Raw genomic sequence first — 26,769 nt, forward strand, 5'->3', positions numbered from 1 at the left:
TGCTAGAAAGCAGTGAAGGATGGCCCAAGTGCTTGGGCCCCTGCACCTACGTGGGAGACCAGGAGGAAGCTTCTGGCTCCTGGCTTTGGTCTAACCCTGCCCTGATGGTTGCAGCAATTTGGGGAGTGAACCAATGGGTAGAAGATACCCCCCCTCAGTAACGCTGACTTTCAAATAAATAAATATTTAAGATACATAGCCTTACAAGAGTGATTATTCTATATACAAAATTGTCAAATATAGGTATTCAAAATATTTTCCCAGTCTGTCATCTAGCCTTTTGTTTACACACACACACACACACACACACACACAATTTTATTTGAGAGGCAGAGAGATAAAGAAAACTTCTATCCCCTGGTCCATTCCCCAAATGCCTGAGCGCTGATTCCAGCTCTCCTATGTGGGTAGTAGGGACCTAACTACTTGAGCCTACTTCCAGGGTTCATTTTAGCCAGGGCTCTAACTCAGGCCCTCGGATATGGGATAGAGGCATCCAAAGCAGCATCTTAATCATCACCCCAAACACACCTACCCCTTTCCACTTTATTTATGGTGTCTTTTGATGAGTGCTTTTTACCAGTTTTCTCCTCTATTCATTTCTTTTTGTGTTCCCTTTAATAAATCTATGCCCACCCCAAGGTCATTAACATACTGTTTTCTTTTACTTTTTCTCTTTTACTTTTAAGTCTGTGATATCTCAATTAATCTTGTTGTGATGTGTCATAAGGGACCAGGTTCATTTTTTTCCATACTTCTCGTTTTAGCAACATCATTTGTTCAAAATGTTTCCTTCTTCCACTAAATAGCCTTGGGACCTCTATAAAAAAAACTTAATTGACTCTATGTGTGTAAGTCTATTTCTGACTATATTCTATTCCATTCTATTTCCTGACTCTTGTAGCACTACCACTTTCTCTCTCTCGTTTGCTGTAAATTTCAAGTAAGTCTTCAAATCAGGTACCACTGAGCCCCTCAAATAGGTTCTTCATTGTGAAGATTATTTTGGCTATTGCAGGCACTTTGCATTTCTGTATGAAACAGGATTCAACTTCTCAATTAAAAAAACAAATGCCTATTGGGATTTTGACAGGGGTTTTACTGAACCTACAGATGAACTTGGCGAGAACTGACATCTTAACCAATATTGAGTCTTTTAGTCCACGAACGTGGTTGCAGTTTCGATTTTTCCTCCAGTTGTAAGTTCCCTGGCAGCTCTGCCTCCCAGCTGGTGTTGATTTCTTGGAAAATTTACTTATGTCTTTAATTTCTCTCAGCAATACTTTATTAAAAGTCTTACACATGTACAAATCATGTTAAATTTATTAGTTTTGTTCTTTAATTCTACTGTAAATGAAGTTTTTAAATTTTCATTTTCAAATCATTTGTTGCTATTACATCTTTTTTTTTTTTTTTTTTTTTTGACAGGCAGAGTGGACAGTGAGAGAGAGGGACAGAGAGAAAGGTCTTCCCTTGCCGTTGGTTCACCCTCCAGTGGCCGCTGCAGCCGGCGCGCTGCGACCAGCACACCGCGCTGAACCGATGGCAGGAGCCAGGTGCTTCCTCCTGGTCTCCCATGGGGTGCAGGGCCCAAGCACTTGGGCCATCCTCCATTGCACTCCTGGGCCACAGAAGAGAGCTGGCCTGGAAGAGGGGCAACCGGGACAGAATCCGGCACCCCGACCAGGACTAGAACCCGGTGTGCCGGCGCCGTAAGGCGGAGGATTAGCCTAGTGAGCCGCGGCGCTGGCCGCTATTACATCTTATACTACATTTTAAATTCATTTATAAGTTCTAGTAATTGTTCTGAAGATTCCCTAAAATTTTCTAGGGAAACAATCATGTCATTTGCTAATAGACAGCTATACTTGATCTTCAAGTTTTAGTATGTATGTATGCCTTTCACTTTCTTTCCGTATTTCTTCTATGCTTCTTACTCCATTTCCTTTCCTTATTGCATTGCCTAGGGTGAAAGTTGAATCTAAATAAGACTTGGGGCCGGTACTGTGGCATAGTGGGTAAAGCCACCGCTTACAGTGTCAGCATCCCATATGGGTGCCAGTTCTAGTCCCGGCTGCTCCACTTCCAATCCAGCTCTCTGCTATGGCCTGGGAAAGCAGTAGAGGATGGCTCAAGTCCTTGGGCCCCTGCACCTGTGTGGGAGACCCGGAAGAAGGCTCCTGGCTCCTGGCTTTGGATCAGCACAGCTCCAGCTGTTGTGGCCAATTGGAGTGAACTAGTGGATGGAAGACCTCCCTCTCTGCCTCTCTCTCTCTCTCTCTCTCCCCTCTCTCTCTGCCTCTCCTTCTCTCTCTGTGTGTAACTCTTTCAAATAAATAAAAATAAATATTTAAAAAATGATAAGACTTGGAATGAGTGTTTAATCTAGCAATTAAGATGTTTATATTCCATATCACAGTACTTTGGTTTGATTCCTAGTTCCTGACTCGAGCTTCCTGCCAATGCAGACCCTGGGAAAACGTGGTGATGACTCAATTAATTGGGTTCCTGCCACCCACATAGGATTCCTGGACAGGTTCCTGGCTCCAACTTTGAACTCAACCCAGACCTGATACTGTGGGTATTTGGTGAGTGAGCCAGCAGATGGCAGCTCAGTCCATCTCTTACCTCCGCCTCAAAAAAAAAAAAAAAAAAAAAAAAAAAAAAAAAAAAAAAAAAAAACCAACCACCACAACAACAAAAAAACTGGTGAGGGTGGACACCCTTACCTTATTATTGACCTCAGTGGAGAAATGATCAATGTTTCACCTTCAGGTTTTTTCTCCATCTAGTGAAGTGAGATATATTCTTTTACTATAAGGAAATTTCATTTTTAAAAAATTCCATTTTATTTGAAAGGGAGACAGAAATAGACAAAACTTTTCTATCCACTGGTTCATTGCCCAAATGCCCACAAAAGCCAGGAGTCCAGAGCTCAGTTTGGGTCTCCCACATGGGTGGCAGGGACCCAAGTACTTGAGCTGTCATCTGCTGCTTCCTAGGGTGCTCATTAGCAGGAAGCTGGAATCATAAGCAGAGCTGGTATTCAAACCCAGGCACTCCAATGTGGGATTCAGGCACCTGAAGTAGCATCTAAACCACTACACTAGATGCCTGCCCCTTCATTGATTTTTTGAGTTTTAAACCAATCTAGCATTCCTGGGATATGTGACATCCCTTTTATATATATTCTGGACTAAACAGTATTTTCATAAATATTTTTCTGTGTTCATGAAGGATATTGGTCTGTAATTTTCTTTTCTTGTAACATGTCAGGTTTTGATGCCGGGTTATGTTAACCTCATAAGAGTTTTATAAGATTGTTATCATTTCTCCCTTAAATACCTAATAGAAATCACCAATAAAACTATTTTGGGGGCTGGTTCTGTAGCACAGCAGGCTAAGCCACTGCCTGCAGTGTCAGCATCCCATATGGGCGTTGATTTGAGTCCCAACTGCTTTACTTCTGATCCAGTTCCCTGCTAATACATCTGGGAAAGCAGTGGAAGATGGTGCAAGTATTGGGCCCCTGCCACCCACCTTGGAAACCTGGAAGAAGCTCCTGGCTCCTGGCTTTGGCCTGGCCCACCTCTACCCATTGTAGCCATTTGGGGAGTGAACCAGCAGATGGAAGATCTCTGTGTCCCTCCCCCTTCCCTCCCTCCCTCCCTCCCTTCCTCTCTTTCTCTCTAACTGCCTTTCAAGTAAGTAAATAAATAAATCCCCCCCTGCAAAAATCTATTCTGGATTGGAGTTTTCTTTGAAGATTCTTTATAATGAAATCAATTTCTTTACTAGATATAAGCCTATTCTCATTTTTGAAAATTTCATCTTGAATTAGTTTGGTTTTCAGATGTTAAAATAATTAAACAGGATGCCTTTGTAAACAAAATGAAACTTAAGCTCAGCAAAACATAGGTAGACAATTGGGCATTAGTTGTATTGTCTAGAATTTTTCATCTGTATAGCCCAAATAGGCCTAATAAGGCAATCGCTTGCACGTCAACCAAATAATTTTTTTGTTCTCCCAGATTCAACCTATAAAAATTTTCCCTTTAACCCTCTTTGGTGGAGCCTTATACCACTTCCAATTTGGAGCTGCTCGATTCAGGATTCACTAACTGCTCAAATAAATGCCTTAAAAATTTTATATGCCAAAGTTTATTTTTCAATGCAAGGACTTCAATCATTTCTTCTAAATTTTCAAATATATTGAAGTATGTTGTTTTTGATATTCATTTTTTTTCCTTCCTTAAAAAATCAGTCTTATCGGGCCAGCGCCGTGGCTCAATAGGCTAATCCTCCACCTTGCGGCACCGGCACACCGGGTTCTAGTCCCAGTCGGGGTGCCGGATTCTGTCCCAGTTGCCCCTCTTCCAGGCCAGATCTCTGCTATGGCCCAGGAGGGCAGTGGAGGATGGCCCAAGTGCTTGGGCCCTGCACCGGCATGGGAGACCAGGATAAGCACCTGGCTCCTGCCTTCGGATCAGTGCAATGCGCCAGCCGCGGCGGCCATTGGAGGGTGAACCAACCGCTAAAGGAAGACCTTTCTCACTGTCCACTATGCCTGTCAAAAAAAAAAAAAAAAAAAAAAATCAGTGTTCTCAGGGACTTAACAATTTTGTCTTTTCAAAGAACCATCTTTCATTTTGATAATTTTTTTGTTTTTTTTTTAAAGATTTATTTATTTATTTGAAAGTTAGAGTTACCCAGAGAGAGAAGTAGAGGCAGAGAGAGAGAGAGAGAGAGAGAGGTCTTCCATCTGCTGGTTCACTCCCCAACAGGCCGCAACAGCCAGAGCTGGACCAATCCGAAGCCAGGAAACAGGAGCTTCCTCTGGGTCTCCCATGCAGGTGCAGGGGCCAAAGCACTTGGGCCATTCTCCACTACCTTCCCAGGCCATAGCAGAGATTGGAAGTGGAGCAACCAGGACTAGAACCGGTGCTCATATGGGATACTGGCACCGCAGGCGGCAGCTTTACCTGCTATGCCACAGCACCAGCCCCTCTTGTTTTATATTATTTAAAAGTATTATTTATTTTAAAGGCAGACAGACAGACACCAAGAGAGATTTTTCCACCTGCAAATTTACTCCCCAAATGCCCACAACAGCCAGGGCTGGGCCACACCAAAACCAAATTAGAACTCAATCTGGATCTCCGGCAGGGGTGGCAGGCACCGAACTACTCGAGCCATCATCTGCTGCTTCCCAGAGGGAGCATTAGCAGCAATCTGGAATCAGGAGTGGAGCCAAGACTTCAACTCAGAGTCTTTTTTTTTTTTTTTTTTTTTTTTTTTTTTTTTTTTTTTTTTTTTTTTTTTGACAGGCAGAGTGGACAGTGAGAGAGAGAGACAGAGAGAAAGGTCTTCCTTTGCCGTTGGTTCACCCTCCAATGGCCGCCGCTGCAGCCGGCGCACCGCGCTGATCCTGGCAGGAGCCAGGAGCCAGGTGCTTTTCCTGGTCTCCCATGGGGTGCAGGGCCCAAGCACCTGGGCCATCCTCCACTGCACTCCCTGGCCATAGCAGAGAGCTGGCCTGGAAGAGGGGCAACCGGGACAGAATCCGGCGCCCCAACCGGGACTAGAACCCGGTGTGCCGGCGCCGCAAGGTGGAGGATTAGCCTATTGAGCCACGGCGCCGGCTTACTCAGAGTCTTGATACGTGACGTGAGCTTCCCCAGTTTTACCCATTGAAGCAAATGCCCATCCTTCTGTTTTCTGTTTCTGCACTAATCAGTATTCTTTTCTTCTTCCACTGGGTTTAATTTGCTCTTTTACTACAGGACGAGACCTGGGCCACTGATTTTACACGTTTTTCTTTTCCAAAAAATATTTGAGTCTATAAATTACCTCCTCCCTTTTTTCACCTGAGAAAACATCTAACATCCCATAAACTTTGATACAGTGTTCTCAATGTCATTTCATTTGAAATAGTTTCTAACATTCCTGTCATTTCTTCTTCAACCTATGAATTATTTAGAAGTGTGCTGTTCATTTTTCAAATACTGGGAATTTCTTAAACAGCTTAGTGTTAGTGACCTCTGATTTTAATCTGCATGTTCACAGAGCACATATAGTAAAATCTCAACCTTTTGTAACTTATTAGAAGTTGTTTTGTGGCCCAGTATATGAGCCATTTGGTATACATATCAAGTGCACTTAAGAATGTGTATTCTGTAGTTCTTGCCTGTAGTGTTCTATAATGGCACTCTACAGGTGGCTTGTATTGTGGCTCAAATCTCCTGTATCCCTACTATTTTAAATTGTTCTTTGAAATAATGAGGGAGCATTAAAATCTCCAACTATGATATTGATTTGTCCATGAGTCTCTTGTGTTTATGTTTTTGTTTCATAGATCTTTAAAAAATGTTTTTCTTTATATGAGAGAGGTAGAGGGATTGTGTTCTGAATACGGTTCACTTCCCAAACACCTGTAGTGGCCACAGAGCTGGGCCAGTCTCAAGCCGGAAGGTGGGAACTGTGTTCTCTCAGCCTTTCAGTCATTGCTTACTTGGACTCCTTGGAACCTTCCTGCATACAGGCATTTTAGTCAGCTAATTATTTGTATGAATCTTACATATACACATATACAAGATTCCTCTTTCTGAAATTTCTCCCTCAAAATCCAGTAATTCTGAGAGCCCAAAGGTCCATCTTTTTCCTTTTAAAAGATTTAGTTATGGGGCCAGCACTGTGGCATAGTGGGCTAAGCCTCCACCTGTGGCTCCAGCATCCCACATGGGTGCCGGTTCAAGTCCCGGCCACTCCACTCCCAATCCAGCTAGCTGCCTTGGCCTGGGAAAGCAGTAGAAGATGCCCCAAGTGCTTGGGCTCCTGCATCCGCATGGGAGACCCAGAAGAAGCTCCTGGCTCCTGGCTTTGGATCAGTGCATCTCCAGCCATTGTGACCATCTGGGGAGTGAACCAGTGGATGGAAGACCTCTCTCTCCCTCTGCAACTCTGCCTTTCAAGTAAATGAATAAATCTAAAAAAAAAAAAAAAAAAAAAAAAAAAAAAAAAAAGACTTCGTTATTTGAAAGAGTTGGTAAGGGAAGAGAGAAAGAATCTTCCATTCATTGTTTCACTTCCCAGATGGCAGCAACAGAAGTCAGAAGCCAGGAAGTTCTTTTAGGTCTCCCACGTGCATAGCAGGGGTCCGAGCACTTGGGCCATCTTCCACTGCTTTCTCAGGCCATTAGCAGGGAGCTGGATCTGATGTGGAGCAGCTTGGACTTGAAAAGGTGCCCATAGGGAATGCCAGCACCACAGGCAGCAGCTTTACTTGCTTTGCCACAGTGCCAGCCTGGGTCCATCATTTTTATTTTAACATGGTTGATTATAGCTTTCTTTTTGCATTGTAGCCTCCGTACAGCTGCAGCAAGTCTTCAGATGAAAATCCAAATTAATCGTTCTCACACAGGACAGTTCTTGCCTTTCAAAGATCTAATTGCTTTTTCTCCAGGGCCTTATTTTCTCCAGCAGCTGTTCTTTTTGTTTTGTCAATGCTTATAATTGTTATGTCATACAAGCTACTCTACCCCTATCTGGGTCTGGGTTTCTAACTGAGAAAAACCAGACCATAAACTCCTTTAAAAAGGTAAAGACATACCTCCTTTCATGCTACTAGTAGGAAATACACAAAATGCATTTCTGAATAACAATGGATTTATTAAACATCAGCAAATATAGTGTAAACTCTATCTAAAAGAACTGAGATCCCCAAGTGGAATCATGTGGGGACCCACTGATCATTAGATTAATAGGTAAAGTTTGGTCAAGGCCGGGAAAAAAGGGAAATGTCACAGAATGGTAAGAGGAGAGATCTTAGTCTAAGACCCTCTCCTTACCTGGGCACTAACTGAACACATTTACAGAGCATCAACTGTACATCAGGCACTGTGAAAATCACGGGGTATATGGAGATAAGTGAAAAAGAATCTTCCTCATAAATGTAGAAGTCTGAAGGGAGATAAAAACAAAATATAAAAAATATAGAGAGAAATCATAGCCAAATGTGGGGTGATACTGCAGTATTTCAGTAAGTGTTCCGTAAGGGAGTACCTATTGAATCCTTAAGAATGAGGAGAGGCCAGAGCTTTGGTGTAGTGGGCTAAGCCTCCACCTGCGGCCAGCATCCCATTATGGGCTCTGGATCCTGTCCCAGCTGCTCCTCTTCTGATCCAGCTCCCAAATGGCCTGCCTGGGAAAGCAGCAGCAGATGGGCCCAAGTGCTTGGGCCCCTGCACCCACGAGGGAGACTTGGAAGAAGCTCCTGGTTCCTGATTGGCACAGCTCTTGTAATTGTAGCCATTTGGGGAGTGAACCAGCGGATGGAAGACCTTCCCCTCTGTAACACTCTCTCAAATAAATAATCTTTAAAAAAAGAGAGAAGGAATCACCTAGCCAATAAAAGGGCTGTGGAAGAAGTGAATTGTCTGAGATAACATTTTACAGAGTGGCCGGCAGTGGAAAGGAAGAAAGAAAAATAAGGGATGCATTTCAGGTATCTGGTTTCAGGCATGACTTAAAAAGATGATGGGTTTAGAGCTTATAATATTCTAGAGGAGACAGGAAAGTCGATGTTAGGTAGCAAAATGCACAATGAAGAGAAAGCAGGATCAAGGAATAAGGAGTAATAGGTGCTACTTACATTAGAGGAACTGGTCAGGGAAGGCATAAATGAAGGTTTTTTGTGTGAAGAGCATTCTACTCACAAGTAACAGATATTGAAAATATGGGCAGAGTTGTTAGAATGGGCTTGGGAAAGGGGACTGGTGGCCAGGGCAGTTCACATTAGGCCTTGCAAACCACAATAAGGACCTTGGTTTTAAACCCTAGATATGATGGGAAACTACTGCAGGATTCTGAGGGTGGGTAACATAATCTGACTCACACTTTGAAAGGATCACTGTGGTGAATGGAGGAAAATGCAGGGGCCACGAGGGTAGAAAACTGACTAGGTAAGAAACTACAATGCTAGCTCCAGTGAGACATGATGGCACCTTGGATGAGGACTGTAGCAGACATGGTGGATTTGCAGATTAAATAATCCTCATACCCCATACAATTTGCTGATGAGTTAAATGTGGGATATATGAAAGTCATCAAGCAGGATTTCAATTTGTTTAGCCTGGGCAGCTGTTTCAGTGGTGGTGCTATTAAAATGATAACATTGGAAAGACAGGCACACCTGCTTGCTAACAATGATCCACAGGGAGTGCTTCTAAAACGTTGACATGCGTGGGAATCACCCCCAGGGTCTTGGTGAGGCCGATGCTGCTAGTCACCAAACATCACTCTAAGTAGAAAGTCACAAAGTCAAGACAGGAAAAATAACTGAAAAACCCCAATTCTTGTTAACATGAGGTTGAATGAAATCCAGAGCACAGGGTTCTCAAATTGTGTGATCTGCAGACCAGCAGCATCAGAACCATCTGAAAACTTGTTAGAAAAACTCCTGGCATCCCAGATCCTCTGAATCGGAAACTCTGGGTCCAAATTGGTTTCAACAGACCCATTGGATGCTTCTGTCATTTAATCAGAAACCGGGAGGACGAGGACTTTATCCACTGAGTAGAGGATGGATGCAATAGATTGCTCAGTTCTCCGCATATTTACAACTTCTACAATGTAACTTTGCAGCCCTCCCATCAACTGTGGAGTCTCTTCCCGCCCCTAGCCCTTGTCTCAGAAACTATGGTAACAGAATATAAAGTGGAGGCCTATCAATTCTGAGCCTAGGCTTCAAGAGACCTTGTACACTTTTCTCTGGGATACCTGTAGTCACCACATAAACAAGCTGAGACTAGTATGCTAAATGAGAAGTCACACACAGCCCGGCAATCCTCAAGACCATCCTAGATCAGTAGCAAACCCACTGAAACACTTAAGAGTATCAAGACTACCTAAACATTATTTCTAATAAGACAGAGGTGTTGGTGTTGTTTTTGGTGAAGTCTGTTTGTCTAAGTCTGGCATTGACTAGAACTCACCAGCCAGCCAGCCAGAGTGGGTATTATAAATAGCAGTTTGGAACAGGTATTATGGAGTAGTGGATTAAGCCACCATCTGCAATGCCAGAGTCCCATCTGAGCATCAGTTCAAGTATCAGCAGCTCCACTTTTGAGCTCCCCGCTGATGTGTCTGGGAAATCAGTGGAAGATAACCCAAGTGCTTGGTCCCCAGCCACCGAAGCAGAGACCCAGAAGGAGCTGCAGGTTCCTTGGCTTCTGCTTGGCCCATCCCTGGGCACTGCAGCCACTTGGGGAGTGAACAAGCAAATGGAAGCTTGTTCTCTCAGTCTCTTTAAAACACAATTTCTTGAATCCATCATTTCCTCTGCTATGCTACAGTCACTGTTCCTGTAAAGGCTCTTTTCTTATCTGGGGTCTGAGTAACTGCAGTTTAAGTCTGTTACTGAGGCTTTTCCCATTTCAAACATTCTTTTACATTACTGCTTAAGAACAAATCTAATTGTTCCATTCCCACCTCCTTTAAAATTCCTGTTGGTTACACTGTTACTCATTTAGCAGTCTTGGACCACAGGTAGTCAATGTTGGATGAACAGAAAAGATACCCTCTTGCCTAGCAGACTTTTTTTTTTTTTTGGCTTTAATGTTTATTATGATTGTTTTCAGTAGGATTAAGATAAAAATATAGATGTAACAAGGTATGTTTGTTGCATAGAAACATTAAAAACATGATTATGTCTTTCTATAATCCAATAAAACATACATTCAGAAACACCCACCTGGATCACATTTTACATTTCATCCATTTCATGATGTTTTAAGCACCTTCTCTGCACTGATAGGTGCTGGGGACACAGTATTGAGTGAAACCCTGTCCCTGATTCCACAGGGCTTCTGTTCCAATGATGACAGACTGACTTACACACACACACCCTAGAGTCAGGAGTCAAGAGGGTTTCCAGGGGGATTGGAAAGTGGGGCTTTTGTATACCATCTAACTTTTTAAAACAAGAAATTTGAGGTATTAAATGCCATAACCTCTTTTTTGGGGGGAAAAATATATAGTATATTTAAAGCAACTTTTTAATAGGCTGCAATGTTCTGATCAAATGCTTAATATTCTGAGCATCATTTCTTTTAATTAGACTCTATACTAATAAGCATTTTATAGCCATACTCCTGGAGTAAGGCCCAGACTGTGGGCTGTCCTGTGTAGGTATTGGTACGTATGCATGTTTACACAGACTTACATGCACTGTACAGATGGTCATGCAGACAATCAAGAGTCAACCTAGGCCAGCGCCGAGGCTCAATAGGCTAATCCTCCACCTGCGGCACCGGCACACCAGGTTCTAGTCCTGGTTGCCCCTCTTCCAGGCCAGCCCTCTGCTATGGCCCGGGAGTGCAGTGGAGGATGGCCCAAGTGCTTGGGCCCTGCACCTGCAGGGGAGACCAGGAGAAGCACCTAGCTCCTGGCTTCGGATCAGCGCGGTGCGCTGGCCCCAGCGCGCCGGCCATGGTGACCATTGGAGGGTGAACCAACGGCAAAAGGAAGACCAGAACTCTGTCTCTCTCTCACTGTCCACTCTGTCAAAAAAAAAAAAAAAAAAGTCAACCTACTCCAGGCAAGGCTAGAAGATGCTAATTTTGCTCCATGTCTATATAAAAGTCAGCCAATGTTATAAAGCAATCACATTCACGAACTCTACATGGAGTAATACAGATGGTTGCGTTCCATCTTCCTTGCCTCTTGCTTTCCTGCCACAGATCCAGCATTTACCATCTCAACAAGCATGCAGATAAAGTAGGAATGAATTTACTGATTTTCATGACATTTCTACAATCTTATTATACTTTTAAAAACGGCCACATTTCTCAACATTATTTTCCAACACCTTTGTGATTCAGGTATTGACTACAAATCCGAAATGAGGAAACATTTATTCATGATTATCATCTGTGCATGTACCAGCTTTGGGGTAACACAAATATGAAGGACAAGATACAAGCTCATCTTCTATCTCCTGCCATCACCGACTTTCTTTCATGCAGAAGATACTTAAACTTTGTATGTCATTATGTTGCTTCAATCATCTTTGCCTCCATCCATTTCAGTCACAGACTTCCTACATCTAGATTGGCCTCTAGCTTTTCAGCATTAACTTCTGCCCTTAACCTCCATGAACCTCACTGAAAAACGAATCTGTTGATATCTCCCTATTCTCAAGTGTACTGGTCACCTCACAGCTTCACTTACTGCCCTACACAGCTGCTCCTAGGACACACCGATTCACTCTGATCAGCATCTTCTTCAAATCCCTTGCCTGTGCTGTTCTTTTACTATGCAGAACTTCAATAGACAAATCCATCCTATTCACTCAGTATACTGAATGCCTAATTTATAGTTTCTGCTTTTTTATTCCCAGTGTTGAATGCTACTAGGACCAAAAGAAATCACAAATCTCAGTATACCACAAATTTAAACTGCCACTTCAGGTGAGGTCTCATTAGCAACTCTAAACCTTTTCTGCATTCCCTTCAAGAGATATTTTTCAATTCCTCTCCTCAAGCTTAATCCTACTCATGATCCAATATTTTCACAAGTTGGAATTCTTCCTATCTCAAGGAGAAAAAGGCTTTAAGGCATGTCTGACATCCTAAGAAATGATCCGTATGGGCAGGCAATGGCACAGCAGCTTGTCTACTTGGAATGAGGTCTCCTCCCACGTTAAATTAAAACCAAAAAGCAAACCCTCCTAAACGCTACTCTTCTTTACATATTGATTGCCTGTTGAAGTGTAATCAATCAATGAGAATGTAGTGAAAGGGGAGGAAATCAAAAAGGCAAACAGTGACCATCAAAGGCAATTTCTTTAGAAAAGGGCCAGACATTAGCATCCTAGTCTCACTTATAAGGCAAAATCTGTAGATTTGGGGAAGTTGATACATCTACTACTGTTTATCCCAAACTCAGAAACAAGCTTGATTATGGCTCTGAATGCTGTCACCAAATTTCTGACAAAGAGGAACTCCTTCTTCCCATTCCGGCAACCAGCATTAGAAACAGCCTAAAAAGGTATTATGGCCCCAAGACCACAAGGTGCCTTACAATAAAAATTTCCAACTCCAGGGCTGTGCTACTGGCTCAGGGTGTTCACATCCTCCAGTGTTTTTCTTCATGAGGGAAAACTTCCAGCAACAGTGGGTTGTCAGCCTCTTTTGCATAGAACCCTTTACCTGCATACATACCAACATTACTGCAACTGGATGGGGCAGTGCGGCCCTTGGACCAGATAGCCCCTAGAGGAAAGATCAGACTTGACTACTTAGTCGTACTGTTTCCAGGTTCTGACCCCAAGGAAGGATCATTAATGAGCAAGGATAAAACCCTTGGTTGCATTCCTTTTATACAAAACAAAGTAAAAAACCTGAGGTAAAACACTGTGGACACTCAATTAAGAGAACCAATTAAAATATGCTGTTAGTCTAAAGCTTATAGACAGTGGAACTTTCCTGAAAGCAGGTCTTAGTCAATTTTTAAAATCTCTAGCACCTATTCATCCAACCAGTATCTCAAGTACTAATGTAACACAGTGAAAGGATATGACAGTACAGATACATAGTCATGTAGTTGTCACAGAAAGTACAAACTGGTGCAAGACAAAGCATTCAGCAATCAGTTACCAGCTGCGATTTCTCTGAAGGAGTGTAAATTGTTCATTAAGCAAAAGACTGGGGGAGGGGCATACTTTAACAGAAACCTGGTTTTGCCAGGATGGAACTCAATATCCAGAAGAAAAATATCACATTATGAAGGCTCTGATGTAGTAGGGAGGAGACCTATAAAAGGCTGGTGTGGTCTGAGCATGCATAAAGTGACAGAAATGCTGACAATGGACTGGAACCTGACCAGGCAGAGATTCATACATCATTATTATGTTGGAGAAAGGGAAAGGTATAAAGCAACAGTGGTTGCAGCAGACCTGTTATTGGTGGTACAGGTAAAAAATATGGCTGCCTAGACTAATTGATATAGACATAGTATTAAAAAAGAGATTCAGCAATTAGATGAGGGAGCTAGAGAAGTAATCAAATACTCGGAAATTTAGGGCTTAAATATTCAAGAGGATGACAGCAACACAAATTGTTTTAAGTGTTTAGCTGAAAACGTGAAATCACAATGCAGAATAAAATAGCGTTATTAGCTTCTAACACTCATTAAAAGTCATATTGTAACTATTTCAAAATATATTCCTTGATCAACTATAGTTTCGCACAGGCACAACTTATTTTTGGCTCACTAAAAACTGTTAACATCAATTTCAGATCCCTGTAATGTTAAACCAGTATTCTACTGCTCTTAAGATAAACAAATCCTAAACTTGGCCTAGAAAGCTTGTTCCCTCATTCTTTGTGCTGTGGCAAACCCTGCTTTCTTTTTATTCTTGCAAAGAGCTAGGCTCCCTTTCTACCCTTGGATTTCTGTACACATTGTCCTGTTCTAACACCAATTCTACTCATCAATATCACCTTGCTTTCTGGATTCCAATTCAACCATCACTTCCACCTGAGATTAGGACTCCATTACATACTCTTAAGAAAATTATACTTTCTGTTCAGAGAACTTACTGTAGTTTGGAATACTGTATTTACATAAATATTACCTGTCTCAATTCAACAGTCAGTAAGCCCCCTAAATGAGGGGAGCACGTATGTTTTGTTCTAACACAGAACCTGCCTTACAACAGACATTCCCACTGTCACTGAATAATGAATGAATATGGCCGAATTTAGTTCAAGATCTGCTATTCTCTGGCAGTACAACAGTTTTCTAAATGTGGAATGATTTTATCATCACCAAAACATCAACATAGCTACTTTGTATAAAAGCATTACCAATGTAAAAGAGGTTTCCTAAGAGCATTTGTGTTTTTAGTAAGCCAAATGCCACCTCACTGCATTTTGCTGAAGACAGAAAAACCCAAAATCATACTGAAGAACCGAAATAACCATTAAAGCTGTCAAGTATTTATAAACATGTATCACCTATGCTTTAGATTTTGGCTCTACCATTTTTTTTTAAAGCAATACTGCATAGGAAAATTTGTGAATTCTTGTTTTAAAGTGTTACCGTTTTATTTTTTTCTTCCTTTTGTTGAATACACATGTGTTTTACTGGCAGTCCAGATAAACAAGTATATAAAGGAAAATACTAAATTTTTCTGACAGAAGATAAACTGTGCAGATTAAAATGCCTTCTCAATTTATCCCAAAGAAATAGTTTTGAATCATACAAATTTTTAAGAAAAATAAAGACTGCCCAAAGGGATTCTCCTAGCATAACACATTTCCAGAATAACTCTCAAAATAAAAAAAAAATTCAAAAATACTCATTGACTACCTTAAAAATGTCAATACCATATGGCTTTATGAAATAACTTCTAAAATTTATACGTTTTTATTTAAAAAGGATCCCAAGTTTTAAATAAACTGCTAACAATATCTTCTTCACTTAAAAGTGCATATCTCAGAGTGGGACATACATAACTTTTTGAACAAATAATGATTTTTTTACAAATTAACACAAAAAAATCACAAAATATTTTAAGGGGAAAGTTTTCAATCTAAAGTCATCTTTAAATAGACTGTAATAGATGACATTGTTCTTTTTCCTTTTTATACCATCAAAACTCTCAATGAGATGCTTTTAAGACCTATCCGTCTCTACCAAGAGACACTGACATTAATGATGTCCGTGGAGATGGCAACTGCCTTAATGGCTCAGACTGAAGAGACACATTACTGGGCTGGTTCTCCAAATCAGAGGCAAAGGTGCTCTCTTCTCTCACGTCAAGAGTTTGTTCAACTGAAGTTGCCTGGGGTGGAATAACATCCACAGTTTTGTTGCCATTATTTAAGTTGCTAGTAAGTGTGGTAATGTCACAGTCTTTATCCAGGACTCCAAATTCATCTTCTATTGTAACAACCTCTTTAGTTTCGAATGGTTCCAAGGAAGGAGCCAAAAACTCATTATGTAGAGGGTCTGGAAGACCATTATTGTCATATTCTGTATCTTCTTTGACTTCAGAATCCTTATCACTGTCACTGTCAATGGTAATAACAACTGGGGACCGTGAAGTATTATCTCCATGGTGTTTCTTATGCTTCTTCTTGTGTTTCTTCTTTTTCTTTTTATGATGTTTAGCTGTATCAGTAGCTTTTCCTTCATAAACTATCTCCACACTTAGGCTCCTGGTTTTCCTTTTCCTCCTCTTGTGTTTTGTCTCTCTGTCTGATGATCGGCTGTCTGAAAAGCTATCACTCTCATTTTTATAGTTTCCATCCAATTTTGATGAAGATTTTTGATAATGGCTATCCTTCACTTTAGAAGCAAACTCACGGGACGGTTGAGCCACTTCATTAGTACCCTCCAAATGCCGTGTTTTATATTTTCGTTTCCCACCAGGCTTTTCATTTCTCATTCGGTCAGGTCCTGTAGATGCAGTCCTTGATCTATTACTAGACAGGCTCCTTGATCTGTGCCTTTCATAATAGTAATATTTCCTTTCATTGTGATTATTCTTTTTCCTGGCATTTCTTTCAGAAAAAGACTGAATTCTAAATTCTGGACTTGAAGATTGTCTGGAATAGTGGGCTCTAGACAGAGTCCTCCTCCTATAAGATGATTCATAGCCATCCCTGTCCTTGTTTCTACTATAGTAAGTATATTCCCACTTGTATCTGCTTCCATAATTATTTCTTAAATAGTAACGATCTCTATTTCTGCTCCGTGATCTTCTTCTCCCATGATCACTGCTACGAGACCTTGATCTGCTTGTGCTTTCACTACTTAGAGAGAGAGTTTGGCTTCTTCTTGACCAACTGCTATCTCTAGTTCGTGATCTCTTTTTGTCTCTTCTCCCTCTAGGTCTACTACTCTCCCTGCTTCTGGATCGTTTGCTCTTCACTCTTTTCTTCCCATGATGTTTTCTATGATTTTTCTGATCATGCCCACTTCTACTTTGGGACCGTGAATCTGAACTTCTTGATCTTCCCCTCTTCCTGTGTCTATGGTTATACAGGGAATTTACTCTGTCTCCTCTCAGGTCTCTGGGAGATGATACTGATGTAGATCGTTTTTCTTCCTTCTTTGATTTGATTCTTGTACCAGAATCACAACGGCCTTTATTCATTTGCTCATTCTTTCCAAGGACAGAGCGTGGAGATGAACATCTACTCACATCACTATCACTGGAACTGTAAGACTGCTCTTGTTCTTGTGCCTTCACTGTCTCCATTTTCTCATACGAGCCTAACTCCTCAGAATCAGAGGACAGTTCAACAAGTTCTGGGGTCCGCTCAGCTAGTGGTTTAACAAACCCAACGATGACACAATTATCTGAAGAATCATCACTGTCATTATTTAGGTCCTCATTGGTTTGCACACCTTGTATCTGAGATGTGGCTCCGCCTGTGACAAGTTCTTCATCTGAGCTGTCCGAAGTATTTAAAACGGAAGACATGGCAACATGTACCTGCTCTGAGCTTGAGTAAGATGGTCCTGGAGTTTCATCATCCCACGGTGCCTGACTAACAGTGGCAATGTTCATATCCAGTTCTTGGGTCTCGGCTTCATCTGGAGATATTGTTATGACTGAAGAATCAGAATGGCTGCCTTCTTCATATGAAGGAGCAGGGCAATCATAATTGGCATGTTGATCAAAAGCTGCCATATTAAAAGGAGATCGAGCAAAACTGATAAATTCATGTATAAAATGCTCAGTTCGATTAAGTAAAAATGGCCTTAAGTCAGACACAAACGCCTGACTCTCCAAGTCATAGCGAGTCACATTACTCATGATGATGTGCTGGACAATATTGACTAAAGATCCATGAGCTCCAAAAAGAACTGTGAGCTCACGTTTTAGCCAGGGGACTAATCTATGAAGGCAAGCTGGATTTCTACGGAAAAATTCTGCTGAGATATCCCTGTAGCGGCCACCATCTTCAATATTTCTAACTCGAGCACCTGCACGATAGAGAGTTCGTCTAAAATTAATAATATCTTGTTCTTGAATTTTCCGTAAAGATCGTTCATCTGCATTAGTTGGCCTCCTTATTGCAATCTGTCTCATAAATTGAGGAATTTCAACATCTCTAGGTCTTGCTGAAATGCCTAATCCTTCAAATAGTACTCCACTGTCTGGCGGAGTGGTTGTTCTTCTATTCACGGTGCTACTAGGTGAATAAACAGATGCATTCCGCTCCCTTGTCATGGTTGTACGGTAGCGAAATCGCCGAACATCAGGGGTAGTAAAGGAACCATTATATGCAGGCCTTAAGACATACTCCTTAAAGTCATCTTCTGCCCTCACAGAATGGAAAATAGAATCAAAGGGCTGTTTACATAGTGGACATTCAGCTTTGTTTTTTGACCACTCCTGTACACAGCGAAAACAGAACTTATGTAAGCAGCGATCTAAGTAAGACACATTATCAAATCTATCCAAGCATATAGGACACTTAGAATCAGGAGATGCATCAGCTGGTACTGTCTGCTGCAATTTGCTAGTGCCAGCTTTAGGTGAAAAGTTGTCCATTTTAAATTCTTTAGCAGCTGATGCCATTATCTGTAAAAGGGAAAGAAATATATCAGTAACCTGAAAAAAAAGAATGACTAAATAATCTGAACAAAAATGCAATAAAGACCTTGGAACATACTTTGGTGAAAATACCTGAATGGTTTATAGCATAGGAATATATAGTAACATACAGCACAAGCACTAAAGTTAGATTTCCTGGTCTTAAATCCTGGTTGCATACTATCAGTGTGACTGTGGACCAGTTACTACGCATGCGCTTTACTTTCACCTGTAGGTCAGTTATAATAGAACCTGCCTCCCAGGGTCTGTAAAGATGTAAAAAGACATTAGAAAAGGTACCCAGAACTTAATAATCTCTTAAATATTACGTAATATTCTATTTTGTTTAAAAAATAATTTAACTGGGCTGGCACTGTGGCGCAGCGGGTAAAGCCGCAGCCTGTAGTGCTGATATCCCATATGGGTGTAGGTTCAAGTCCTAGCTGCTCCACTTCCCATTCAGCTCTCTGCTATGGCCTGGGAAAGCAGTGGAAGATGGTCCAAGTCCTTAGGCCCCTGCACCCACATGGAAGACCTGGAAGAAGCTCCTGGCTTTGGATCTGTACAGCTCCAGCCATTGAGGCCAACTGGGGAGTGAACCAACAGATGGAAGACCTCTCTCTGCCCCTCCTTCTCTCCCTGTGTAACTCTGAATTTCAAGTAAATAAATGAATCTTTAAAAATATTAATACTAATAATTTCACTGAAAAATATTTCATATATACCCAAAAAAGATCAAAACAAAATATTCCAAATACCCATGTATCTACCACTCAGATTTAACACTTTTCATAGTTGCTCCAGATTTCTTTTATTCATTCCTCTATCTCTAAGAGAAAAAAAAACACAACCTTCAATTGATACTTTTTTTTTTTTTAATTCAACAGGTAGAGTTATAGACAGTGTGAGAGAGAGAGAGAGAAAAAGGTCTTCCTTCCGCTGGATCACTCCCCTTAATTTATACTATTTCTGTCTATTTCCTACCTTTCATGCACATATGCCCTTAATATTATATAGTATTGATTTACTTTATGATAATATTGTATATGTACTCTTCTAAAACAGCTTTAGTGAAATATAATTTACATATCAAAGTTCACCTGTTTAATTCTATAGTTCTCAAAAATTACTTAAAAAGGGATCTTTCAGTGGAGATAAAGTCAAATAAATGTAAAAGCACTTAAGGGCAATGGCTGACTAATAGTGCCCACTGAGTACTGTTATTATTATGACTACTATGCTATTGTTATTGTACTATTATAGTCAGCATTTCTAAAAAGCCTTCCTTGCCTTTTTTATTTAATCCAAAAGTCAACACCAAGGTATCTTGAAATTATGTTTCATTTCCCTTACCTATTACCTTTTCCCAAACGATCACTAGAATCTTAAAGATTAGCTTTGTTTTCTTTATATTCATCAATTTACATAGGCTTGTAACTTATAAAATGAAGTTGTTAGAGCTGAAATCTAACACTGATTGTATTGCATCACTGTTACCTGTAGACTCTCTTTGTGCATTCGATGCTGATCATTTTGTACATGTTAAATGTTAGCTTCTTCTTTTATGTTTCTGTGGGTTTACTATTCATCTTTTCCCACCTCCTTTATCACCAAAAATTCAATCACTGATCAACTGCTATCAAGTAAGTCAAATCATAGAACTGCAATTTTCTGGCCGGCGCCGGGGCTCACTAGGCTAATCCTCCGCATGCGGTGCTGGCACCCTGGGTTCCAGTCCTGGTTGCTCCTCTTCCAGTCCAGCTCTCTGCTGTGGCCTGGGAAGGCAGTGGAGGATGGCCCAAGTGCTTGGGCCCTGCACCTGCATGGGAGACCAGCAGGAAGCACCTGGCTCCTGGCTTTGGATCGGCGCAGCACACTGGCCATAGCGGCCATTTGGGGGGTGAACCAACGGAAGGAAGACCTTTCTCTCTGTCTCTCTCTCTCTCACTGTCTAACTCTATAGACCTGTCCAAAAAAAAAAAAAAAAAAAGAACTGCAATTTTCTAAGTCAAATAGAATTATGATTTCCTAAACAACATACTGGTCTTAAACTATAAGAATAAAAAATAAAACCCACAATAAAAACTTGGGAAATACAAGAATTCCCATCTCAGGTTTCAAATTAAATTTGTTCACAGGGCATACAGACTTTCTCAGAATAATAACTTAATAGTGATTAATGCTGTGCAAATGTTTCTTCAGGGGCCCAAATATTTCTAGTCCTCTATTTTCTAGAATAGAAATGCAAAAGCCACCACTGTCCTAAATTTTTTAAATGTTTATTCATTTTTTAATTTTTATATTTTTTCATCTTATTTGAAAGAGAGACAGTGGCAGAGACAGATGGACTAAGAGATCTCCCATCCGCTGCTTTACTCCCCAAATGCCCACAACAGCAAGAGCTGGGCCAGATCCCAGAAGCAGGAATTCGATCTATGTCTCCCACATGAGTGCAGGAGCCCAAGTTTTGGACCATGGTCTGATGCCTCCCTGAGTGCACAACAGGAAGAAGCTGTAATCTGAAGTGTAATGGGGACTCAAAGCTAGGCACTCTGATATGGGATGAGGGACTCCCAAACAGTGTCTTAACCAATGTTCTAAACACCTCACCTACCCTATCCTAGAATACTTAACAAATCTAAGCAAATAGAATTATAAATACATAATACTAATTGCTTTTTTGTTAATATATTTAAACTCTGAAACCTTACTACATACATTTCTCAGCATTCCCCCTACTTAAAAAACCAACAACATAAAAACTTTCAGGATCATAAATGGTGAACATGTCTTAGAGGAAAAGGGTAGGAAAGAGTGGGAAATAAACTAGACTGGTCATCAGAAGATCTGAAGACCAGGTTTCACCTGAAACTAATTCTTTAAGTTAGAGAAATCCACATTAACTCCAGATTTTAGTCTTCCCCTTTATATAATGAAGAGATTTATTAGAATTGGGAAAAAGATTGGTGAATTTTAATTCAGTATTATTTTAGCTTAATTTGTTTGAACTGTAGAATTTTAGTGTTAAGTAAATATCTCTAGTTCACATAAAAATTGACAACCCAAAATGAATTTTTAAAGGAAATTATTATGTGGTAAATTCAAAACTCAAATAAAATAAAATGGCAGCTAAGTAGGATTTTTTTAACAAATGAAATCTTAGTCTTTTCTTTCCTACTTTTAAGACTGTTAACCATAATGCTAAAGAATTAACTGGTAATATCCTCCATAATACGTAAAAAGAACAAGTAAGAGTTCTCTCTTGTATTTCTATTTTTTTATTTTTTTATTTTTTGACAGAGTGGACAGTGAGAGAGAGAGAGAGAAAGGTCTTCCTTTTGCCGTTGGTTCACCCTCCAATGGCAGCTGCGGCTGGTGCGCTGCAGCCGGCGCACCGCGCTGATCCGAAGGCAGGAGCCAGGTGCTTCTCCTGGTCTCCCATGCGGGTGCAGGGCCCAAGCACTTGGGCCATCCTCCACCGCACTCATGGGCCATAGTAGAGGGCTGGCCTGGAAGAGGGGCAACCAGGACAGAATCCGGTGCCCCGACCGGGACTAGAACCTGGTGTGCCGGCGCCACAGGCGGAGAATTAGCCTACTGAGCCGTGGCGCCGGCCTCTCTCTCGTATTTATACACAGGAATAACATATTTAGTATCAAAGAATGGTATTCATCAAATGATGATGATGATGCAAAAAAAAAACATGAAATGAAGGATTACCTCTCCAGAATCACCATTAAAATTAAAACAAAGAATTACCATATGACCCAACCAATTCCACACCTAGGTAACCACCCAAGAGAGATTCAAATAGAAAACTTTTGTGTGAATATCCACAGCAGTGTTAGTCAAAATAGTTCAAAACTGAAAATGAATAATTAACAGAATGTGGTCTATCCAGAAAATTATTACTTGGTAATAAGAGGAATAACATACTTATCTACCACCACCCATGGATGAACCACTTTATTATGCTAAATGAAAAATAAGTCACAAAAGACCACATATAGTACGAAACTATTTATATAAAATGTCTGCAAGGCAAATTAATTTAGATAGCAAGTAGACTGGTGGTTGCTGGGGGCAGTAGTCAGATTTCTCTCTGGATGATGAAAATGTTCTACAATTTGGCTATGGTGATGGTTGCACAACTCTGTAAATACACACACAAAAAAACCCCACTGAATTATATAATTAAAGCAGGTGAACTTTATGGATGGAATTTAAATTATACCTCAACAAAGCTGTTTAAAAATACAAATTGAGGCTAAAACCAGGATGGTTGGAGAGAGATGAAGACTGCCAGATTTGCAAGAGGTTCTGGATTTATGCAGCAAATCTGTGCCTATCTGAATGTAAACACATTCAGAGCTTCAGGTTCCAGGAAAAAAAAAAAAAACCTGCATAAAGCTTTCTCTATGCTAGCACACTAGTAACTAGGACTAGAAATTAATTTCCCCATAGAGGAAATTAATCAGTTCTGATCCCAATTCCTAAACTGCCCCCCAAATCCAAGCCAAAGTTTATTTTTAGGATAAACTGATTAAACCGATCCTTCTCTTCTCAAATCTTCAAATCTACTGGTTTTTAACAAGGATAACACCCCTTTATCTCACAATGCAGGGAAAATTTAGATAATCAACTGAAAGGCAAGGCACACATATGTGGGGAAAATGGGTAAGTGAAACATAGAATCTAGAAGCTGGAATCTAAAGATCAGACAGCTGAAAGACCGCACAGGGGTATAAACGAAGCAGGGCTGCTGGACAGAATCCTTTTTATAATCACCACCACTTTTAAGTAGAAGCACCCAGCTGAAAAGGTGGTGGTGCGAAGGCACGGATTTTACATAAACAGCAGCACAAGTCACACAGCAGTAACATATACTGGTTGTTACTTGAAAATCAGGGACATTTGGGTTGTGTTCAGCACCCGTAACTGACTGGAAGGGGCCCCGGTGAGCACTAAGTCATCATCGTACTTTTCCTCGTACCCCCAACCCCCCCTTATCTGGGCACTGCCCCTTCCAGTCTAGGAAGGGAGGAAAGCTGAGCTACCTGGGCGAAGCCGTCCCACTCGGGCAAGCCCAGCCCAGCATGTGCACCGCTGCTCCGACAACTCCAGCAGTCACGGCGCTGGTCGCTTTCTCGGGCTGGGACGTGCCCCGGCCGCGTTACGTAACCACAACCCACGGAGGCACCGCTATTCCCATTTTCACGGACAGGCTCCGGAGTTCAGGGGACCTAGCCAAGGTCACACCCCCAGTCAGGGCCGAGCCCACGGTTCAGACTCAAGCTCTGTTTTGTCTGTTTTTCTAGAGAACAGGACGCTCTTCGCCGGACGCAGCCAGGCTGGCGACCCTCACAGCGCCTCCGGAAACGCACCCCTCAGCCCGCCCACCGTCCAGATCCACAGGTGCGCCGCCAGAGCCGCCCGCCAGCCCCGCGGCGCCGCCGAGGCCCGGACAGCCCCTCAGGCCGAGGCCGCACCTCCTCGCCCCTAGGCCGCGCTCCCGGCGGGGTCGCCAGCGCGCCCAGCCCTCCAGACCCCCACACCCCATTGTTCCCGGCGCAACTCACCTCGGGGGATGCAGGCGCGGCCCCGGCTGGGGAGCTCGCGGCAAGCTCCCGGCGGCCCAGGAAGCTGGGTCGGTGACGGCAGGATCCGCGAAGGCGGACCCGGCGACTTCTCCGCCTACCCTCAGGCGCGGGAGCCGGCGCCGGCGCTTCACCCTCCTCGCGAGACAGCGGAGACCCCGGCGGCTGCTTCGACCCCTGTGACGTAAAGCACTTTTCACCAATGACGGCTTGGGGGCGGGGCACAAGGCGAGACCCAGCCCCCGACTCCCGGCGCATCAAAACAAAACACCCGCCGTGTCGACGCATGCGCGGGGGGGACGGGCGCCCGCGCCGAGGGCGGGGCTTAGCGCGCACCGGCCCGAGACCGCCCTTCCCCCAACGCTCCAGACCCGACCCCGGAGTCGAAACTCAGCCTTCGCCTCGGTTCCCGTTACTATTCGTCCTAGCGGGTGACGGGGTTGGCAAGTTAACGTTCACTGCCGACTCACCCGGGACTCACGGTAACTAGCTTGGTCTCCAGCCTCTCCGAACTCTGTTGAGAAGTTACTAAAATTAGCTCCAGTGTACAGCCGTGGGAACTGTTCCATGGACTTCCCTCCGGTTGCACGGGGTTCGAATGAGACCCGAACAGTAGCCTACGAAGTCTTCAGGGGGAACCCCGAACGGGGCCCGAGTTCTCCCTCAGACCTACCGTTCTTCTCTCCGAGAAGTGCCTCCTGTCTCCTTCGCACGCCCGGAAATCGGGGTTCTGAAAACTGCTCAAATGGTGTCCAGCAAGAACCCCGGAGCCCGCGGCGGCCCGTTACCACATTCCACCAGTCAGGCCTCACCTTCGAGCGCCCAAACATTGGCGGGCTGCACTGGGCGCACTCGCGCCAAACCGCCGGCCCGGGCGCCCGGCAGGTCCCACCCGCCGCCGGCCCGGGCAGCGGCTCGCTCGGCCAGCACCTGTTGCCCGGCCGGTCCCTCGGCGCGGCGACGCGTGCCACGGAAATCGCCGCTTCCACCAGCGGGCTGCGGCGCGCCCCGGGGCGGACTGTCCAACGAGGGCTCAGTTAACAAGATTTCAACAACCGCCACCGCTGTGTAAAACGGTGGGGTATTCCCGCTCAGGTCGGAGACCTGTCTACACCGTGTGGACTAGGTGCGCGGGGAGAACGGTACTGCTTGGATCCTCAGATGCCTGTGAAACAGTTTTCAAATAAACTTTTACACGCACGCGACGGCACAGTACTTTGCATTAACACTGCACTGCATCTGAAAGGGAAATCGTCTATTTCTTGAAGGTGCAGGCCCAGCAATCGGGGTGACAAAGGGCAATTCCTAACGCACTTTCTCGCTTATTTCATCCCCTCCCCGAAAGGCGGGCTGGGCCCCCGATCGCCTAACTCCGCTCCCAACTCCGGGCGGAAGCGGCCGGCCGGCCTGCCGGGACACGCTCCGGGAAGCCAGGGGGCGGGCGCTCCTGCCCGGCTGCAAGATGGCCGCCGCCGCCCGGCAGCCGCCGCCCGGGAGGTCGCCCTAGGAGCCGCAGCCTTCGCCCGAGCCCGCGGGCCGCCGCCAGCCTGCTCACCATGACGCCTGTGAGTCGCCGCACGCTGGATCGGATTTACTCAGCGGTAGGTCGCGGGTCTGGCGCAGCTCCACGCCGTCGACTCCCCGGGCCCGCGGGCGGAGGGGCCCCTGGATCTTCAGCGCCCAGAAACTCCAAAGCCCATTTCTGCATTAAGCGTTTCACGCCCTCGCCCGGGCCCGCCTCTTCCGCCGCTGACGTGAAGGCTGCCGGGTAGGCTTGCCTCCGGAATCCCGTCTATTGGCCTGGGTCGCCGAATTCCCACCTTAGCAACCGCGCACGGAAACCCACACCGACGGGCGGGGACGTTCCACGCCCTGTGTTGTGGTTTGTGCTTTTGTTACCTTTCCGCGTTTGTTTTCTCGATAGCTGCTGCTGGCGATCGTTTTACTCTCCTGGGGATACGTCATCTATGCATCCACCGTGGCCGCGCGGCGACAGTTAAGGAAGCAATACCCGAAATTCTGGGATGAATGAAGACTTGTAATTCTACTGAATTTAGTTCTTTGCAAACACAGTTCTTTCCCTTATGCTTATCCGACACCTTTGTAGATTTACAAAATAAAATTCATACTGCAAAGTGCCCAGGTTCATTTTTGTATAGTCCTTTATAAGCACTGATACTTTAAAAATTGTCTTTTATATTTCGTATATATGACCAAATTCAAAGCAACTGCAATTTGACAGCCTTAGATCATAGCTGGGATGACAGACCTTTCACTCTGATTTCTAAAACACTGCCTTAAACATTTCTCAGAAAGCCCTCTTTCAAAACAGGTGTTCGGAATTTCTGTTCTATTTGCTTGTTGCAATATCTCACTCTGTTGTATACTCACACCAAATTAGGTAAGTACTCTGTTTAAGCAAAAGAATTGTGACTAAAAACTTTCTACAGCTTGTTTTCCAAGTCAAGAAGGGCCAACATCAGTAGGTGGGTCATTCATGTCATCTGTGTAGCAATGTGGTGGTATTTCTGTTAAATTACCTAGAGTCTTAAATTGTAC

General features: G+C 43.2%; 2 protein-coding genes across 4 annotated transcripts; one reads left to right on the plus strand and one right to left on the minus strand.

Moving 5' to 3' along the window:
* Window positions 1–15,082: 15,082 nt before the first annotated feature.
* Window positions 15,083–25,907, minus strand: TOPORS (TOP1 binding arginine/serine rich protein, E3 ubiquitin ligase). 2 transcript variants are annotated; one of them, XM_002707947.5, is made up of 3 exons: window positions 25,766–25,907; window positions 24,193–24,387; window positions 15,083–18,601 (listed from the first exon to the last, which is right to left on the minus strand). In XM_002707947.5, the coding sequence occupies exons 1-3, from the start codon at window positions 25,766–25,768 to the stop codon at window positions 15,686–15,688; spliced, it is 3,114 nt and encodes a 1,037-aa protein (XP_002707993.2). In that variant the 5' UTR covers window positions 25,769–25,907; the 3' UTR covers window positions 15,083–15,685. The 2 variants fall into 2 exon arrangements, with proteins under 2 accessions (XP_002707993.2, XP_051700752.1); XM_051844792.2 differs by lacking the exon at window positions 25,766–25,907 and adding an exon at window positions 24,884–25,018.
* On the plus strand, window positions 25,626–26,348 carry SMIM27 (small integral membrane protein 27). Of its 2 annotated transcripts, none has more exons than XM_051844809.2 (2): window positions 25,626–25,978; window positions 26,135–26,348. In XM_051844809.2, exons 1-2 carry the CDS (start codon window positions 25,767–25,769, stop codon window positions 26,208–26,210), a joined length of 288 nt encoding a protein of 95 aa, XP_051700769.1. In that variant the 5' UTR covers window positions 25,626–25,766; the 3' UTR covers window positions 26,211–26,348. The 2 variants fall into 2 exon arrangements, with proteins under 2 accessions (XP_051700769.1, XP_051700776.1); XM_051844816.2 differs by having other exon boundaries at window positions 25,634–25,811.
* The last annotated feature ends 421 nt before the right edge of the window (window positions 26,349–26,769 follow it).

This window comes from Oryctolagus cuniculus, chromosome 1 (assembly GCF_964237555.1).
Source record: "Oryctolagus cuniculus chromosome 1, mOryCun1.1, whole genome shotgun sequence".
NCBI classification, from domain to species: domain Eukaryota; kingdom Metazoa; phylum Chordata; class Mammalia; order Lagomorpha; family Leporidae; genus Oryctolagus; species Oryctolagus cuniculus.